The 20,731-nt window shown below is 43.2% G+C and overlaps 1 protein-coding gene across 3 annotated transcripts in view; it reads left to right on the top strand.

Moving 5' to 3' along the window:
• Positions 1–20,731, top strand: part of PDE4C (phosphodiesterase 4C) — a 652,796-nt gene that overhangs the window by 462,332 nt on the left and 169,733 nt on the right. Inside the window, exon 1 of one of the 3 annotated variants that reach the window (XM_083179236.1) lies at positions 16,560–16,648. The exons of the other annotated variants lie outside the window; for them this stretch is intronic. Within the exon in view, the coding sequence (XP_083035362.1) occupies positions 16,602–16,648 (47 nt within the window). The 5' untranslated portion in view covers positions 16,560–16,601. Of the gene's footprint in view, positions 1–16,559; positions 16,649–20,731 lie in introns of those variants that run through there. 3 annotated transcript variants of the gene reach the window in all.

The raw sequence follows: 20,731 nt of genomic DNA, 5'->3' as shown, positions 1-20,731 counted from the left end.
ATGTCGACCTTTTGACTGTCGACCTAACCTATGTTGACCTAACCGTTGTGTCAACCTAGACACATGTCGACCTTACAGTATGTCGACCTAATGACTGTCGACCATCATTAGGTCGACCCAATGATCCTATTCAGAATCTATGCAGACAAGTAACATTAAAGCTAGTAACCTGGGGGTAATTGTAATAGCAGGCGCTATGCAGGCATCAGTCTGTCCAATGTTTTAAAGGGGCAATAATTTAACCTGGCAGACTTGCTGAGAACTCACCAATGCCTACAAGTCGCAGGCTATTACATTTACCCAGTGGTCTGGGAATTCAGCATGGCCACACTACATGTTCTGCCAGATGTGCAAATCAAGGGCTCACCACCCAGCTAAGCCACCATTGTAATTTAACTCTTGGGGATCTGTATTTGCCAAATCTTGTCTTTCCTTGTTTTTGCTTTGTCCTCATGATGTTGTGGCTCAGACGTGAGATGTTCATGATTTCACAACATAGCTGACTAGATGTTTTACTTAGTCAAGTGTACTTTATCAGATGTGCTCTAGATACTGTATGACTCTATCATTAGCACTCACATGGACATTTTCAAATGGGTACACACTGAGGGAGTTATTTTGGTTCACTCTTTCTGGAAAATTCCTCCTTAGATGGACAAAACCATGTGCACTGCAGGTGGGGTAGATGTTACTTGTGCAGAGAGAATTAGATTTGGGTGGGGTTTTAATTCAAAGTGAGATCTATATTGCAGTGTAAAAATAAAGCAGCCAGTATTTACCCTGCACAGAAACAAAATAACTCACCCAAATCTAATTCTCTCTGCACATTTTACATCCGCACCGCTGCAGTGCACATGGTTTTGTCCATCTGAGAAGGAATTTGCCAGGAGTTAACCAGAATACCCCCCTGAGTACTGGATTCCTACTTGTCCTGTAAAAAACAATATAAACTTAATAAAAACTCAACAGATTTAAATGTGTACATTGAAATATACTCTAGCAAAATATACTCTAGAAATGTTCAAATATTATCTGTAAAGCCCTGTCGAATATGTGCGCACTGTATAAAAAACGTAATAAAATAAGTCCCCCAAATCTATTACATCTGACCCACCTGCAGTGCATGTTTTGTCCATCTGCAAAAATTGCAGCCTTCCTAATAGGTCTGAATGAGGCCCAATGGCACATGAAAAACCTGTGATAAATTGCATACATCTGTATTTCATGTGATCAGTTTGTTTGGGCTTACGTAGATTTTAAAGTTACACTGCTCTCTAGTGTTATATGTGCAGTATGCAATACCATTATTTGTCCATTGAGAAGAGAACAGTTTGGTGCTAATAGTAACCAAATAATTCTGTCATTATTATGATTAAAATTAGAAAACAATAAACAAAAATCTGATTTGCTGTTATTTGCTCTTTTTAGTCTACTTTAGTTTTTTGTTATTTTGCAGTTTTCATTTTAGTATATGAATTTAAAAATATGATTAAAAGTGTCAAATGTAATAGGTTAGTGTGTGTTATGCTTGTTAAAATTGCGGGGAAAGATTAATAATAATAATAATAATAATAATAATAATGTCATCATTTCATGTCTTCTCTGTCTTCTTTTAGGTAAGTACTCTGAGTGATGTACCAGACAGTTGTGGTAAGTTGTGTTTTGTTCTACAATGGACAGCTATATAAAATAAAAACAGTAAAAGAAGATCTGTAAAGGGGGCTGTTGATTTTAACTGCAATGCTCTTATTATTATATTTTACGATACCCATCTATATTTAAAAATGAGAAAAGTTGATTTGAACGCAATGTATTATATAACCAGTAAAGGCCCTGGACGAAGGGTCTCCTACGAAGATCACTTTTGACTAAACAGGCAATTGTTTATGCTATGATGCATTATCATTGAACAATTCTTGATTTTTTTATATATCATTTTTTTATTGATGAGTTAGAACATGAATATACATTATAAATTTTTTTTACAGTAAACTAAATAGAAGGGCTTGGAAGACTAAACATTATGTGGACAATCCTTATTATAAGACTTGGACAGGAAATAATAACAAAACCGAATACAACCTGGTTACGGTATAAACCTCAGGATCAGATGATAAGCATGTAAAAGCTGGTTAAGCAGAAATACAGTAATCTTGCCCATTAGCCATATGTTCTCTAAACTGGCTGGCCATGTGCCAGTCTTGGAAAGTTATACCACGTAGTTGGATGAAAACATGTCAAGCTTTAACTTTATAGCCGACGATAGGGTATGTATGTATTGACCAATTCCTGAATGTATCTGGGAATATTCCTATAAGCTAGATGGTGATTGTTAAAAGTTAGGAGGCTTCTAGTCTACAGTAACAATATCAGATGCATGTTCTTGGGGGGTGATTCAGGTTCACTTGCAAAGCACATTTGGTCTGCTAATGGTCAAAACCATGCTGCACTGCAGGCGGGGCAGATGCAACATGTGCAGAGAGAGTTAGATTTGGGTGGGGTTTGTACCTCTGACTGTTAGATTTGGGTGGGGTTTGTACTTCTATATTGCAGTGTAAATATAAAGCAGTCAATATTTACCCTGCAAAGAAAAAAAATAACTCACCCAAATCTAACTCTCTCTGCACATATTACATCAGCCTCACCTGACGTGCACATGGTTTTTTCCATTAGCAAACCAAATATGCGTTGCGAGTGAACCTGAATCAGGACCTTGTTGAAGAAAAATATTATATATTTTGAACCGCTTCAAAGAATATTATATGCTACTGTCACTGATATTGTTCTGAAGAAGAAACAGGCTAACAGTAACATCTCTTTTCTCGCCATTCACACTTTGAGGTGAAGTATCGATATTCACAACTTTACTAAGGCTTGCAACTGAGTTCTGTGTTCAGCTGACAATATCATGGTAGAATATGGTACCCCAATACTGTCAGTTTGGGGTGTAAGGGAAAATTGGTGATGTTGAAATTGCCACAAGGTTTATTCTTTCAGTTATTGCTGCTATGCTGGCTATACAGTAGGAAGACTTATTATTTCTGTTTGACCTTCTATATTATCAGGGGAGGTTTGACCATAGACCTTATGGGTAAGATTCCCAGGAGGCAGAGGCACCTGCTCCAGTCGCCCACACAAGCAACCTTGGTCTGTTCACAGAGTAGAGTACCAAATGCCGCAAATACTGATCAAAGTCTGGTGCCCATCTATATCCATTGTGTAATCTGTTAAAGGGACATAAGTGGGTGCTTTCAGGGGTGTTTCTGGGCTGCACAGGGGAGAGTGGGTGTATTTGTGATATTTAGGGGATTATGGTAATGAGTTCCTTGTCTGCTTGATGGAGGTTTGGGGTCTGTGGGCAGACTAAGTGTGTGTGTGTGTGGGGGGGGGGGGGGGGGGTATTATGTGAAAAGTTGAGGTCTGTGGTTTGTAGCAGCTTAAAGGTCTGGGGTCCACCAGACTGCCAAGTGTATTGAAAGCAATGGCTTCCACACAGGTATAGTAATGAATTAATCCCACCTATTTTGTTGTTGGTCCTGCTTACATTTCATTTGGTGCTGCCCAGGTGAGGCTACTTCTACAAATTTTTCCAGGGCCACTATTACAGTAGTTCCCAATCTGCCCCTGGTCCTATTACTATCACAAAGTAGTATCATTAATCACTATCTATTTGGAATTAATCTAGCTGGATCTGGTCTACACCAATGTTTTATTTATATGGCTCTTATTGAAGTGCAATGTGGATGGCAATTGTAATATATGTAAAATATTTATATATGAACAATTTTACATTTTGCTTCCACTTTACATGAAGTGTTATTTTGGCAGACATGGGGAGGGAAGACAAAGTACTCTCCTTTGTTTGGGGACACGCTTGGACAAAAAACTAGGTATGTGAAAAAAGTGTATAGAATTAAGACATAACTTTTATTAGTTTACGCTAAAAACTTTTTTGACAAACACACAATAGACATTGGGCGGTATTCAATGAGCCTGATTCGCCATGTTTTTATGGCGAATTTGTGCTGTTTGGCGAATTTTTGTAAGCACATGAATATATATTTAATTAAAAAAAATTATTATTATTTTTTTTACACTGACCAGCCAGCAGGGGGCGCCGGAGCCGAGCCAATCATTAGATATTAATATATTCATTGCACCCGATCGTTACATATGCATGATCGGGTGCAGTGAATATACCCGGTCCCCTGCTGGCACCCCCGGGGGGGCAGCCTGTGCTGCCTGGCACCCGGGGAGCCCACCTCCCCCCCACATACGCTCTGGGGCAGGCAGAGAGACTTCCATCTCCCTGCCTGCCACCGTCCTCAGGCTCCCTGCGGCGTTCACCGCAGGAGCTCATATTCGCCGGTCAGGGGCAGCGAGCCCCTGACTCGTTGAATACCGGAGCCGGCGAGGCTGTGGAACGTGGCGAATGTGCAGCGAATCCTAAACAGGATTCGCTGCACCTCGCCGGTATTCACATTGAATACCGCCCATTGGCAGGTATTCAATGCTGGTGCGAGCGGCCGGCGAGGGGGTTAAACAGAAAACCAGTGATCCTCGCAGTTTAACCCCCGCGCCGGCCGCTCGCACTTTGCAACGTTCCGGGGGAATCCTTGCAGTCACAGAACGGCGAGCATTCCCCTAAACTGCGAGAGCCGAGGCTAGTGCAGCAAACTCGCTGTAATTAGCCTCGGCTCTCGCAGTTTTTGGAGGCACATTCGCAAATTTCCCCTCGCTCAAAAAACGGAGCGAGGGGGAATTTGCGAATGAGGGGGGTCAGTTGAATACTGACAGGGTGAGCGGTGACTGCGAGCAAAAAAGTCCTGCTCGCAGTCACCGCTCGCCCACGGCATTGAATATATGCCATTGAGTTTGAAGAAACTCAGGGAGCCCGAGGTGTGCTCCCAACACCCAGTGCAGTCACCTAAATCGTGCATAGGGGGCCGTACGTACTTATGGACCCTCTCCCAAAGGAGAAGGGCCCCGTTACTCCCCTAACCCCTCTCAGCCAAAAGGCCAAGAAGGGAAAATAGGGATCAGTGGGTCCTCCCCGCCAAAGCTCAGAGAGACCCTCTTCCTTCAACCCACAGAAGGGTTAGGGCGGGTGGGTCCTCCCCGCCGAAGCTCAGAGAGACGATCTTCCCTCAACCCCCAGACGGTTCGGGCGGGTGGGTCCTCCGCGCCGAAGCTTGGAGAGAACCATCTGGGAAAATCCTGATAAAAAGTCACTGATTATTTTGATGAGCACAAATATATCAATCACATGGTACGCATAATAAGCACTATCAATGCTGAATTAACTTACCTATTACACTAGAGAGTGCTGTTTCTCATTATTATCAGTATTTCACCCCTTAAGACAACGCAACAACATACCATAAGAAGAACAATCAGTGGCCGCCTGTCACACAGGACTGTGTTTTAGAGGAAGGAATACCTTTTTAAGACTGTGACTGACGATTCAGATCGACCAGGGCAGAAGCGCTTGACAGTATCTTATTTCCATATATATCCGCCATTCACCCTCCTGCAGCAGGAAAAGCAACAGAAACAGCTCTCAGAATCCAACCTAGTTTTATTCAACAGATGAAGGGAAAAATAACACACATGGTCTAACACAAAGTCCAGTCTAGCATCATCCCTTAAGTATTTAATTATCATTTTGATATATGGTGGCTACAGGATAATTTCTTTCAAAACACTGGAAATGTATCTTATCTGGTTCATAGCACTGATATGCCCTGTGAATTACTAAAGGGAAATTTGGATAACTTCAGAGTTAGAAGACATTTTGAGATTTTACAATTTGAGTATTGAAACATTGGGAGGTTAAACGGATGTTTCCAAGTCAGCCTGCAGTGAAAGGTAACGAGGAGAATTTGTGTGAAACGTGAAGCAGGAGCTTATCAAACCTTTGAAAGAGGCTTTCCAAGAAAGTAGCAAGGAACATGAGCTTCAATTCACTGATGCTTTAGGCCAGTGTTTCCCAAACTTTGTGCCATGGCACCCTTGGGTGCCTTGGGCACTTGCATTAAATATGGGAATTTCCCAGCGGCGTAGCTCCTTTTTGGGCGCCCCCCCGCCGTTAGGGGGGGCGCCCCCCGCCGACCATTCAAACCCCCCCAATCCCCCGCAGCCTTACCTTTCGCTCTGGTCCCGGCGGCTCCGTTCTTCTGCTGAGGACCCCCACAAAATGGCCGCCCCCATACAGCAGACAGTTTCAGAGAACTGTCTGCTATATGGGGGCGGCCATTTTGTGGTGGTCCTCAGCAGAAGAACGGAGCCGCCGGGACCAGCGAAATAGGTAAGTCTGCGGGGGATTGGGGGGAGGTGTAACTTTAGCACCGCAGCCCCTGGCGCCCCAATATGCACAGCGCCCCCCCCCCCCCTGCGGTGGCGGGGGCTGCGGTGCTATAGTTACGCCACTGGAATTTCCCAGATCCCAAGGGTTAATGCCTGATAAGGGGTCATTTGCCTTACAGTATAAATGGTCTGTAATTAGATAGATCAAAAGTACTATTGGGCTAAAAGGTCAGTTTTTACAATGCAGTAAATTAATGCACAATTTAGGATATACTTGATAGACTAAAGGCCCCCATACATTAGGCCGACAAGTTGGACCTAATTTCCCCTGAGCTCCCCTGGGAGAGCTCACTATTGATTTGCCACTTGATGTGCCATCTTTTTACATGGGATAAATCGCATGCGTTTTTGGGGCCAAATCCCGAGATCCCGCCGATCCTAGGATTGGCCATCCAAAGACCAGCATAAGTACCCTCTATGATTAAAAGTTGTTACACAGATATTGATACTTCTCCAGTATACATTAATACAGAGAACATCCAAGTAGGATACATACAACAAAACACTGTACAGTACATGTGAATTAGTTATAATAAATACATTTACTTAAAATAAATTTTAACAAAACAATGTTGTAATTAGGGGAGTTAGAATATAGTTGCTTAGCCTTTCCTATCAGATATAGCATAATTGCCACCAGAGGGAGTAGGTAGCCCAGACAAGATCTATTATTTATTTATTTGTTAATAGTTTCTTATATAGCGCAAGAAAACCTGTTGCACTTTATCAATGTGTGCAAATAACAAATAAAGGATAGTCATATAGTAATAAATAAAAAAGAAATATAAAAAAGTTATAACCCAACTAAAGGTATATAATAAGAATTTCTCAGAACATTATTTAATTGAAATTTAGCTATGTGTATGTTTTGTGGCCAACAGGCTAATTTAAATACAACGTGATATCGGCCACTTCAGTAGCATATTGGAATAACAATTTGGCTGTATTTTAGCGGTATTTTGTCCATATTTAAGTGGCGGGACAAATGAAGCGTTAAAGGTCTGCCCTGGCTACACAAAATATTTTTTGATAGAGTTGTGCACATGGTGCAGATGAGCCTGACTCTCCTCTCGTCACAGCATGGTGTCCACTTAAGTCAGTGACAGGCCAGAAGACATGTGAAATCTCTCTGAAATCTGCGATTCAGCTGGGAAAAGATAAGTTTGTCTCCCCTCCATAAATAGCAAAAGTGATTATACCCTATTGAGGCCTGTGTGGGCTGCATCACTAAGGGAAAAGGCAACTTTTTTTGGAGGGGGGGCTGATTTCACTGCAGTATTCAATAAATAGGCAACTATTTATCAAGTAATATTTGTGGGGTATTCCCAGAAGACAATATTCAGGGAATACCTGCAAGTATTAAGTATCTCCTGAATGCACTACTGAGGGGCCACAACAGACATCTTAGGTATCTGCTTTGGGCCCTCTATTTCTGACAACAGCTACAGCCCCTATAGGTTTATATATACAGATGTTTTAAGAGTAGGAGGCCCGTGTGCAGCCACCTCAGTCCGGGCCCCACCTCTCTGCCAAGCGTAGCAGGTTCTGAGCACTAGAGCCCTCAGTCCCTACTGTACATGTGCAGAAATAGCGCTGCAGCCATTTTTACGGTGAATTCTGCGCTAACTACAGTGTGGATTCTGAGCACTAGAGCTGTCAGACTCCATTGTGCATGTGCAGATCGCCGGAAAACTGGTTTCTGCATCGTCGCTGCCTCTGTAGGAGGATAATTATTTTAAAATTCAGTAGCGGTGCGGGCCTTCCGGGGACTCAGGGGCCCTTGTGAACTGTGTACACTGCACCCATTAGAAATATGCCACAGCTCCAAAATGTGCTTGGCTCTGATAAAATAATGTCATCTCCAGGTGGCGTTATCCATTAGTAGCCTATGAACTACTAATTTGGACATTTGTATATGGAGAGAACACCTCTAACAGCTGCACATGCACAGTGTGCACCAGGGACAGGTGCCCAAACCAGGGAGCAGTAACATACTGTAGCTTTAGGCTATCTTGCTGCTTCCAGTCCTTCAGCAGGACAGGCGCTTACTGGAGACAAGAGAAAATCACTACATGTGTGAAGTTGTTTCATTTGACTTTGTGAATTTTTTAGTAAAATATCTTTCAAATCTTTGTTAAAAATGCAGATTGTGATAAATATGCTCCTTAGGTAGAATGGAAAAAAATTGTGTTTTCTATAGTAAAAATGCTGGAGAAAAGATATACAGTATTTTTTGTTTACTTTATAAACAGAGCCCTAAAACCTTTTCAGATTAGTTGACTGGTGCTAATACAACCCTAAATGTCCTGAATGGGAATGCCAAACCTTCAGCTTTCATATCGAAGTGATGACACTCTCAAACTCGGTCCTAGGGACCACACACAGTTCATGTTTTCCAGGTCACCCGGCAGGTGCACAGGTGCATTCATTACTGACACATTTTAAAAGTTGGAGCTAATGACGTCACTTGATTATGTGAGGAGACATGGAAAAACATGCACTGTGAGGGGTTCTGAGGACCGAGTTTGAGAACCTGTGCCCTAAGATAATCAAGTAATAAAGTGTACTTGATTAGCAGGGCCTGACTCCATACATCTCTCCTCTCCTCCGGACATCAGGCTAGTACTGGTGGTATTGGATGCTGTTTCAGCCAAGGTAGAAACATATTTCTATTGTTACATTAATATCAGCATGTTTTTTCCAGTGAACTAGACATATCCTTAGGAAACAAAAAGAAACAAAAGAATATCAATAACAACATAGATGTGAAGTAAAGTCATAAGCATGATCACTCAGCACACCTGCGATGCACCCCACGACGCTGTGAGCTGAGCGACTGTGCTGAGTGAGGCTTTGCCTGTTTATAATAGGCAAATCCCTGCTATTTAGCAAAGCCAGTGCAAGCACTGGCTTTCCCTGCGGGTGATAGTGATGCGCAGGACCACGTATCACCATAACTGCAGGGCATACACACGGCACGATCCGTACTCCATCTAGTCAGATCGATTAAAATGCGGCTAAGATCGCCCCCTGTGTATGGTCCTTAAGAAATATACAAGGAGTTCTGAGATCAATAACAACTAAACAAAAGTTGACACATCCTTTAACCACTTATTTTCTTTTCTTTATTCAATATTTTTTAAATCTATATTTTGTTACACATGTGCGTAGATATTGAAACAGAAAAATAACTAAGTAAGAAAGAAAAATAGGGGTAATAGAGTTTTAACTAGGAAACCTAAATAAAAGTTATATTTTAATAATGAAAGGAAATTTAGCAAAGCAAAATGGAAGAAAGGATTCCTGAGCGGATGAAAAGTTCTCATCTTTCTTCTATTTTTTTTTTTGTTTGCACTGGAAACCAGGCTGGTTATTGGTGGCAATGGATCAGTAGGTAGGTTTGCACTGGTACCGATAGCACTGAATGTTGTTTCAGGGGCGAGATGTGCCCTCAACACCAGAGTAGATACTGCTACATCTGGGATGCTGATTCTCAGAGGAATAAGCACTGATTAGGTTCTGTGGGGCACAGGACCTATCCTTACACAGAGATATTGTACTGGTCACTTGCCTGTGATGAAGTTAATCCTATTATTCCACTTGCTGTTTGCTGATTGGACAGACCTCTACTAAGTGGGTTGTCATTGGTGGGGTAGTGGTTAGCTAACTCACAGCATCATAGTGCGGGAACAGCACAGAGTGAAAGAACAAAGCCCCGGGCCTAGAGAGACCAACTGCAGGTGCCCACAGGCGCAAGTGAAGCCAGATACCATTGAGATCTTGTCATGTACTAAAGAGGCAATTATTATGTAAAGATAAAACGTGTTTGATATGGGTGGTGGTGAGGGAGATAAAGATGAAAGACAGGGAAACAAGTGGTGGTGTGGAGAAAATAATTGAGAGACATGGAAATGGAAGTTTAGGGCAACATAGAGGAAAGATAGGGATATGGGATGAGAAGGACAGAGATGAGACATGGGGAGAACTTCGAAGGGTGGAAGGAGGAGAGATGTGAGACGAGTGGAAGTGAAGGGGACAAGATGAGAGGTAGAGAATGGTGGGACAACACAAGGTGCGTGCACTTGAAGGAGAAAGGTTGTAGCTGTTAATTTATAGGTTTAGGAACATACAAAAGAAAAAAAAAAGAAACTAAAAAACAGTGCTGTCTACATACCTCTGTTTTTTGTGTCTGTATCTATAAATAATTCAGCCATAGTGGGAAAAGAACTGGTTATGTAAAAATAAACAATTTGTTCTCTCTTCAGAAAAAAAAGGATACATAACATTTAAAAAAAATAGGGGATGGGATTGGGGTGCAGAGATTAGGTATAGGGACTGCTTGGTGGGACTGCTATGCTATTACTGGTGCATACCTCCCAACTGTCCCGCTTATCCCACGGCGGGGGGGCAGTTGGGAGTCCCCCCCTGTGGTCCGTGAATAGACGCTGTGCGCATGCGCACAGCGTCTATTCTTGCAGGCAGGGGGGCTGGGGGCTGGCCAGCAGCTCATAGAGCTGCTGGGCATGCCCCACAGTGGCGGAAAAACAGGGACGTGGCCTCGTGGCAGTGCCGCGATTGTATGCCACGCCCCCTTTTCGATAGGCCACGCCTGAATGTCTGAATGAATAAATATTCTTATTAAATACTTCTTTCTTTACATAGCTGAATGTGCTGACAACAAAATCACACAAAAATTATCAATGGAAATCAAATTTATTAATCCATGGAGGTCTGGATTTGGAGCCCCCTCAAAATTAAAGTGGAAAAACACACTACAGGCTGATCCAACTTTGATGTAATGTTCTTAAAACAAGTCAAAATGAGACTCAGTAGTGTGTGTGGCCTCCACGTGCCTGTATGACCTCCCTACAAGGCCTGGGCATGCTCCTGATGAGGTGGCGGATGGTCTCCTGAGGGATCTCCTCCCAGACCTGGACTAAAGCATCTGCCAAACTCCTGGACAGTCTGTGGTACAATGTGGAGTTGGTGGATGGAGCGAGACATGATGTGCTCAATTGTATTCAGGGCTGGGGAATGGCGGACCAGTCCACAGAATCAATGCTTTTGTCTTGCAGGAACTGCTGACACACTCCAGCCCATGAGGTCTAGCATTGTCTTGCATTAGGAGGAACCCAGGGCCAACCGCACCAGCATATGGTCTCAAAAGGGGGTCTGAGGATCTCATCTTGGTACCTAATGGCAGTCAGGCTACCTCGGTGAGCACATGGAGGGCTGTGCGGCCCCCCAAAGAAATGCCACCCCACACCATTACTGACCCACTGCCAAACCGGTCATGCTGGAGGATGTTGCAGGCAGCAGAACGTTCTCCTTGTCGTCTCCAGACTCTGTCATGTCTGTCACATGCTCAGTGTGAACCTGCTTTCATCTGTGAAGAGCACAGGGCACCAGTGTCGAATTTGCCAAGCTTGAGTTCTCCGGCAAATGCCAAACGTCCTGCATGGTGTTGGGCTGTAAGCACAACTCCCACCTGTGGATGTCGGGCCCTCATACCACCCTCATGGAGTCTGTTTCTGACTGCTTTAGTAGACACATGCACATTTGTGGCCTGCTGGTGGTCATTTTGAGGGCTCTGGCAATGCTCCTCCTGTTCCTCCTTGCACAAATGGCGGAGGTAGTGTTGCTGCTGCTGGGTTGTTGCCCTCCTATGGCCTCCTCCACGTCTCCTAATGTACTGGCCTGTCTCCTGGTAGCGCCTCCATGCTCTGGACACTACGCTGACAGACACAGCAAACCTTCTTGCCACAGCTCGCATTGATGTGCCATCCTGGATGACCTGCACTACCTGAGCCACTTGTGTGGGTTGTAGACTCAGTCTCATGCACCGTCAGCTTTCAAAAGTGACCAAAACATCAGCCAGAACGCATAGGAGCTGAGAAGTGGTCTGTGGTCACCAACTGCAGAACAACTCCTTTATTGGGGGTGTCTTGCTAATTGCCTATAATTTCCACCTGTTGTCTATTCCATTTGAACAACAGCATGCAAAATTGATTGTCAATCAGCGTTGCTTCCTAAGTGGACAGTTTGATTTCACAGAAGTCTGATTGACTTGGAGTTACATGGTATTGTTTAAGTGTTCCCATTATTTTTTTGAGCAGTGTGCATACCCACACACACACACACAGACATATATTTATTGCAGATGATAACAAATAACTATTGACCTGGCATATGACAGGTCAAATTTTACATTTTCATTTTTAAATGTGCAAACCAATAACATCTACATAACAAAAACTGTAAAAGGCCACTCCAGTTACCTGACACAGCTGGGAGCCGAAATGGGCAGTTATTTTATTTTGAGGATGTGCAGTTGGATTTACATTTTTCTTTTGTCCACATACTGGGAGAAATTTACTAAAATGAATTCGTAAAAAAAAAATAATCGTATTTTCATACGAAAATACGTTTTTTTTAGGCGTATTTGTATTTTTGCCATTTACTATGCCAAAAATACTAATTTTCGTATTCGTATTGATGGGACATTCGTATTTGTATTTACAAATACGAATGAATACACCATTGATAGAATACGACAGAAATCACCATTCAAAAGAATGGTGATTCCTGATTTACTGGAAAAAAAACAAAAAACGGTGTAGGGTCCCCTCCACAGCCGTAACCAGCACCAGGCTGAAAGAGTCGGGGCTGGTAATAAAAAATCAGGAAACCAACCAAATAGGGGTTCCCCGATTTTTTAAAACCAGCCCCAGGCTCCAGGGCCGGGGCTGGTTCCCAAAATACAGGGGACAAAATGACTAGGGGTCCCTCGTATTTTAAGAACCAGCCCCAGGCACAACCAGCCAGCAGGGTGATGCCACAGGGCCGGGGCTGGTTCCCAAAATACAGGAGACAAAATGACTAGGGGTCCCCCGTATTTTAAGAACCAGCCCCAGGCACAACCAGCCAGCAGGGTGATGCCACAGCCGGGGGACACTTATTATATAAGGTCCCGCGGCCAAAGCATTAACCCTACTGACCAGTCAGTCTGGCCAGGGGTTCTGGGGGAGTGGGGACCCCCCCAATAAAGGGGTTCCTGACCAGGTTGAAGCCTGGTGCTGTCCCCGGTGACCCTGGAGTGGCTGATTCAGTGTAAAAAAATTGAAGAAACTATTGTCTATTACTGTGGAACTATGAGTCCCAGCAAGCCTCCCCCGCATGCTGGGACTTGGAGAACCACAAGTCCCAGCATGTGGAGCATTAAAGGTCCCGCTGGCACTTGTAGTTCTACAGTAGTAAAAATAGTCAAATAAACACACTGACACCCAAGAAAAATAAAGCTTTATTACATCCAAAGCCCATACATACTGATACTTACCTATCTTGAGCCCGTAGGTAGCCCTTGGTCTGGTGTCCGGTATCCGGTATCCGATGAAATCCATGGTGGAACCTGTGGAAGGAAATTATACTTACAAGTGTCCTATGGCTAGGATCTGTCCTCTTCAATCCGAAGTAGTCCACGGCTCTTGGCAAAAAAATAAACCGGCAGCACCCGAAACCAAAACGAACTGAGCAGAGCCGCACGTGTGTTTGTTTACATTGTGTGGCTCCGCCCCCGAATACCGCTATTGGCCGGCCCCTGCTCAGTTCATTGTGGTTTGGGGTGCTGCCGGTTTATTTTTTTGCCAAAAGCGTGGACTAATTCGGATTGAAGAGGACAGATCTTTGCCATAGGAGACTTGTAAGTATAATTTCCTGCCACAGGTTCCACCATGGATTTCATCTGATACCGGACCCGTGGACCACCAGACATCGGACACGGAGCCCAAGGACCAGGACAGAGGGCTACCTACGGGCTCAAGATAATAAGGGGGAAATTTACTAAAGGAAATTTGTAAAAAAACAGGTGTATTTGTATCCAGAAATACACTTATTTTTGACATTTACTATCCCGAAAATATGGTAATTCGTAGTCGTATTGATGTGCTATCAATACGAATATGAATTGCCGTATTTTCGGGATAGTCAATGTCAAAAATAAGTGTATTTCTGGACACAAATACACCTATTTTTTACAAATTTCCTTTAGTAAATTTCTCCCTAAGTATCAGTATGTATGGGCTTTGGTTTTAAGGAGATCTGACTGATCCGTACAGACTACCTGTACGAATTCGTATTAGCGGCCGTATATACGTAGCTAATATGAATGGCTACGCCATCGGAGGGTTACAAAGCAGTCATATTTAACTGCTTTGTAAATTCTTCTCCGGAACACGAATTGTGCATACGGCTGAAACAGCCATATGCAGTCGTATTGATTCGTATTAAGAATACGAATACGAAATTACGTATTCGGATTCTTAGTAAATTTCCCCCCTCAGTATTTTCAGATCCTTAAAGTACCAATACCATTTTAAATATGATGATTCTTATTCAAATATTAATATTAAGGATCCCTGCTAGTAGCATCATTTAGGGGATTGTACATGCATTGCCCAAACTTATCAACCACTGTCACATTTTTAAGCAACATAACTTTAGAATGACAGGTAATATAAGCTACAGTAGGTCTTGCTGCTAAACAGCAGAAATATAAAACCACCAGCATTTTAGTGCATGACCTCCCCCAATGAACTAGGAGCTCTTTTTACAACCAGTGTGTTTCAAAGTGACCATAAAGCTCAGACCATTCATTGAATTACCTTAAAAGCTAGTTATCCTAAACTTAAAAGTAAATTTACAAATTGCTTGTCTTATTATTACCTGCTGCAAAAGGAAATAAACTTCAACAGCCAAATACTTACTATAAAATACTTTTTTAATATGCAATGTAGGCTAGAATGTTGGAAGGGAAGAATAACTGTGCACTAAAATAAAATAGTGAAAATATATATTCATAGTATTTATTGTATTACTATTACACACGTAAGTTATGTATGTAGGGAAATGCATGCAGATGGGCCACTTAATCAATATACAGGATAACAGCAGTTTTAGTAGATGAAATTCACATATTGGGAAGACACAGGGCGGGATTCTCTAAAATCCGCAGCCCTCTTCGCCCGGCATCGCATTTCTAATGACCTCTAGGGGACAGCTCTAGCGGTAAGAGCTGTCCCTTGCGATGCGACGTCGTTGCTGGACTTCCGGGTCTATGACCCGGGAGTCCGTCTGCGCATGCGCAGACTGACGCGCCGGCCGCGGGGCATGCTGGAAAGGATCCGTGACGGATCCCTCACACACCGGTGCGGTAAGAAGCCCATAGGCTTCTGCAGGGAACCGCCAGCTTTTGCTGGCGATTCCCTCCGCAGCGGTGACACTGCGGAGGGAGGTTAGAGAATACAGAAATGCGGTAAAAACCCTGATAACAGGGTTTTTACCGCATTTCTGTGATAGAGAATCCCGCCCAGAAACAGATACATTACTGAAACAACCTCCATGCTAGCAGAGATACAAATAAGGCTTGTAATACCAATAGAACCAAAATACTAATAGATTGCATTGTATTAAAGAAGCACAATAAAAATTTAATATATTCAGTATATAGGTTAAAAAAAAAAATTAAACCTCATTTTCTTTCAGGAGAGTGACTTTTCTACTGTTTGTTGATTGATTGGGGATTCGATTAAACTTGTTTAACAAAAACTCAAGTGCTCCACTATCAGGATAGAAGCCAGAGCTGTCTGTGTAGCGTGGTGTCATGTTGGATGTTCACACGACAGGCAGTGGGAGAGAGTAGGGGAGGACTTCTGTATTGTGAGTGTGATTTAGCTGCTGTAACCCGGTGGGTGTGTAGAGGGGAGGGATCCATACACACTGCCCCAGCCGGCAGCAGTAACACAGAAACTACATTGTGTGCTGTACAAGTTTCTGATTTGAGAATAATAACAAAGCAACAATTTAAAGAGCAACTGATGGAGAAGCAGGCACATGGTTAGGGCAGGAGCTACAGTGCTAGAAACGTCCTTCTGCATTGTAAAACAATGTCAAAGTTTGGGAATGGAACATCACAAAGATAAACAGCGTGACCGTGCAGTAACAATAGGATTTTTATTTTATTTTGATGTTATTTTTGTCTGCATATCCAAGGGTCATTAAAGTCCCAGCTTTCTCTCCACCTGTTTGGTCACACAGAAAAGAGTAGTGTAGGATAGTCACAGGGGTCCGATGTCTGGATATCAACTTCACTTCCATTCTGGATTTGCAATCATCGGAAACTACATGGATTATCGGTAACACATCGCTGCGCTCACCTTCCTATAGAGATCTAATAGAGAATGATGTCATACACCCGATTCCCTATCCGGAGACACTCCTGTATATGGTAGGTACTATAAATGTGACAAACAAGAATAAACATTATTACTATAATAGTACTTTCATTGCATAACACTGCACATTTATATAACATACTGTAAATTACTGCTGCTGTAAAGTGAACGGGTTATCTGCTATGATAAGTAGGCAAAACTTATATTTCATTGTACTAGTTTAGGATTTTATTTAATTAACTTTAGGAGGTATTAAAGCTCTGTGAAAGATAAAATGGTGAGAGATAAAATGCTAATCAGTTTCTACCTTACATTTTAAAGGCTGTTTAAAAATGATTGGTTTGTACTTCCTCACTCACAAGTGCATCGCTCTTAAAGCTTACAGTGCCCATACACTGTGTGATGCGCACCGTGCGTTTTAAACTAGATCGCATCGCATCTAGTTCAAAACACATTTGGGGCGGGATGTATTAACCCCTTCTGTGGTGTTTTTTTTTTAGGGAGCACTCCCCAGTGGGCGAGTTTTTTCTGGGGAGCGCTCCCTTAAAAAAAACACTGCTGTGTCCCCGGGTCCGGACAGTGGCGCCAAACCGTCAATCAGCCGCTGCCCGGCCTTGTGCCCCGTCCCTACTTGTCATAAACCGGCGCCGCAGGCTGTAATGCAACAGCTGGGGGGGGGGGCGGGGTGAGCCGGGGGGCGCAACGAAGGAGATGACCTCAGCAGCGCTGCCCGCCGCTAAACACTGGCAATCCTGGGAATTTTCTGGGCTTGCCAGCCTGGGCATTAAGGCAAAGCACAGAAAATTTCAGGATTACCAGTGAAGGGGTTACCTGTGATGTGTCTCCACCTCCTGGGCTCTGCGGCTGTACCTGGCATCTCCTCCTCCCCCCTGCAGCCGGAAGGACATCCCCGGCTGTGACATGCTGCTGGCGGAGGAGGAGCAGCATGGAGGACGGGGAGGGGGGTAGGAGTCTGCAGCAGACGGCAGGCAGCGATAGAAGCCCATAGGTGGCGATACCCTGCCCTGCGATGACGCAGCGGCCGGGTATTAGTAAATTTGAAAATGCGGTAAAACAGGGATTTTACTGCATTTTCGTCTTAGTACGTCCTGCCCTTGATGTGCTAAAGTAAAGTTCAAAAAGTATAAAAGTATGTGCTGCACATTCTTTATGTGTTGTGTGAAGCACCGTGTATGGGCGGCATTACAAATTACCCCACATCTGAGAACTGATGAAACCTGTGGGTGGTTTGATCAAGTTGGTTTGCACTTAAGGTGTCCAAACCAAGGTAAATTCTGACAATTATTTAAAATAAAGTTTGTTTCTAGATAGAACACTATATTGTTAGGAAGCATTAATGTCTCTGGACACTACATGCTATGTTACTTGAAATTGAGGCAATGTGAAGCAAAGCCGTGCAACAAGGTCCTGGGACTAAGTAAAAACCGTACCCGGACAAGACCCCGGAACACCGGGGGAAGGGGGGGGATGGTGTTTTGCCCTGGGGTATGCCTGTGATAGCTTTCACCAGGAACATGGGGAAGGGGAGATTATTGGGAGAATAGAGCTTGTCCAGTCCGGCATTCCGGGGTCCTGTCTAGTTCCAGTTTTTACCCATACCCCAAGGTCCTGCTTTACAATATTTTGTTTACATTTTGAGCATCAAATTGGTGAAGAACATACACTGCACCCTGACATTACCACGCATGGATATTCTTTTTCTGACAATAATAATAATGTACAAATGTTTTTGTTAAAAAATATTAAAGTGCTATCTGTGTACTGTATGTACTGAGGGACTAGGAGAGTCCTTTTAAATACGTCATTACCATCAGGATAGTTTGTTAAGAAGAGGCCCTGACCTCTCAGACATGCCACTACCTGCATTATTTGCTTTGTGTGTGCTTCTTTTACAACTTTCGAGTTGTTGTAACATGTACCAATTTGTGTATTGAAAACATGTCAACAGTCACATTTCGCAGAAAGCAAACCACAACATATGTGTACATATGTACTGCAGTATAATATACTTGGTAGCAGTGTAGTGAGTAACACAAACTGTTTCCTGTGCAACAGCTATAATTTACTAGGAACAGTACTACATAAAATTAAAACTAGAGATGTGCACCGACCACTTTTCGGGTTTTGGGTTCTGATTAACTTGAGGTTTTGGGTTCTAATGGGTTTTGGCAAAACACCTCCTAAGTGTTTTGTGTTTGGATTTTTTGGGTTTTGGGTTCTGATTTTTTTTTGTTTAAAAAGCATAAAAACTGCTAAAATTGCAGAATTTTTATTTTTATTTTGCTCCTACGCTATATTAACCTCAATAACATTCATTTCCACTCATTTCCAGTCTATTCTGAACACCTCACACCTCACAATATTGTTTTTAGGGCAAAAGGTTGCAACGAGGTAGCTGGATAACTATGCACAAGACAGGTAGATAAGGAGGTACTAGGCACCAGACAGGTAGATATGGCAGTACTAGGCACCAGACAGGTAGATAAGACAGTACTAGGCACAAGACAGGTAGATACGTCAGCAATACTAGTATATGTGTACCAGCAGAATTTATAATAATTAAATTTATTATTAGGTACTGCTTGGCAGTGGCACTCAGTGGCACACGTCAGTGCACCAGCAGCATGGAATTATTTTTTACAGTCCCACGCAGCACAGGTATTATTTTTTAATTAAATTATATATACTGTAGCAGCCTAGTATGTAGTTGTACTACTAGGTAGGTACACTTAAGCAGTAACACTGCCAGTGGCAACAGTGGACTGAGTAAATAATACTGGCAACCTCTATTCACAGTATTCAGTGCAGGCAGCACCAGTGGACTATATATAATTCAATTAATTAAGTATTAATAATATAGCAGCCTAGTAGGTAGAGAAAATAAACTACTAGGTAGGTAGGCAGGCAGGCAGTAGCACTGCCAGTGGTCACCACAAAAGGTAGTTATATTACACACCATCAGTAGCTTTATGCAGTGCACCAGCAGCATTTATAATAATTAATTTTATTATTAGGTACTGCTTGGCAGTGGCACTCAGTGGCACACATCAGTGCACCAGCAGCATGGAATTATTTTTTACTGTCACACAGCACAAGTATCATTTTTTTATTAAATTAGATATAGCAGCCTAGTAGGTACTAGGTAGGTACACTAGGTAGGCAGTAGCACTGCCAGTGGCAACAGTGGACTGAGTAACTAAATAATACTGGCAGATTCAGTGCAGGCAGCACCAGTGGACTATATATACTATAATTAATTATTCATATAATATATATTACAGCACAGCACCAGAGGTAGGCCCCAGCACAGAGGAGACAGTAGTACTACAGGTACACAGTTAGACTGTCCTCCTTGCTAGGGAGAGCCCACCCTAAGCAGAGAGGAGAACAGAGTACACAGCAGCACTGAGGGAGACAGCCCCAGCGAATAAAATAATTACAGCACAGCGCACCAAAGGTAGACCGCACAGAGGAGACAGTAGTACTACAAGTACACAGTTAGACTACACAACAGCACTGAGAGACAGCCCCAGCGAATAAATATATTGCGTTTAAGGTCAAGCTCAAGTTTAAGCCCCAGCAGCAGCACCAACACACCCTCTTCCAACCCACTACTAGACTGGAGTGAAGATGGTGGGCGCAGCAGCCGCTATTTAAAGCCTCGCGAAATCCGGCACAGGAAGATGACGTTCTGACCACGCGGACGGACCCGAGTCAGGCGGGAATCTCTGAGTGCTGCTCGGAACCGGGCTCGGAATGATGATGTCCGTGGGGGCTCGGATCTCTGGAACTTGAGTCTGCACATCTCTAATTAAAACACACAGAGCTACAGTTATTACAGTGTCATATGTGGAAATGTAGCTCCAGAAATTAGGGTATGGCTATATGAAATTTGAGAAAGGGAGATCTTTATAGGAAATTGATTGATTGGGTCTGGTTCTGTCTTCTGTGGGAGATTGGGGACTTATGGTGCCCATACTGTACATGATCAGACCATCTTTCCGTTAACTGTCCAACTGCCAAACTGTGCAAATTGTCCAAATAAAACACCACCCACACACCTTTTTCCTCAGACCAGGAAACTTCTGACTTGAGATGTCACAGAAGTAGTGATT

This window comes from Crinia signifera, chromosome 1, assembly GCF_055691185.1.
Source record: "Crinia signifera chromosome 1, ASM5569118v1, whole genome shotgun sequence".
Classification (NCBI taxonomy): domain Eukaryota; kingdom Metazoa; phylum Chordata; class Amphibia; order Anura; family Myobatrachidae; genus Crinia; species Crinia signifera.
The sequence above is the reverse complement of the archived record's forward strand: the minus strand, read 5'-3'. Positions and strand labels throughout refer to the sequence as shown.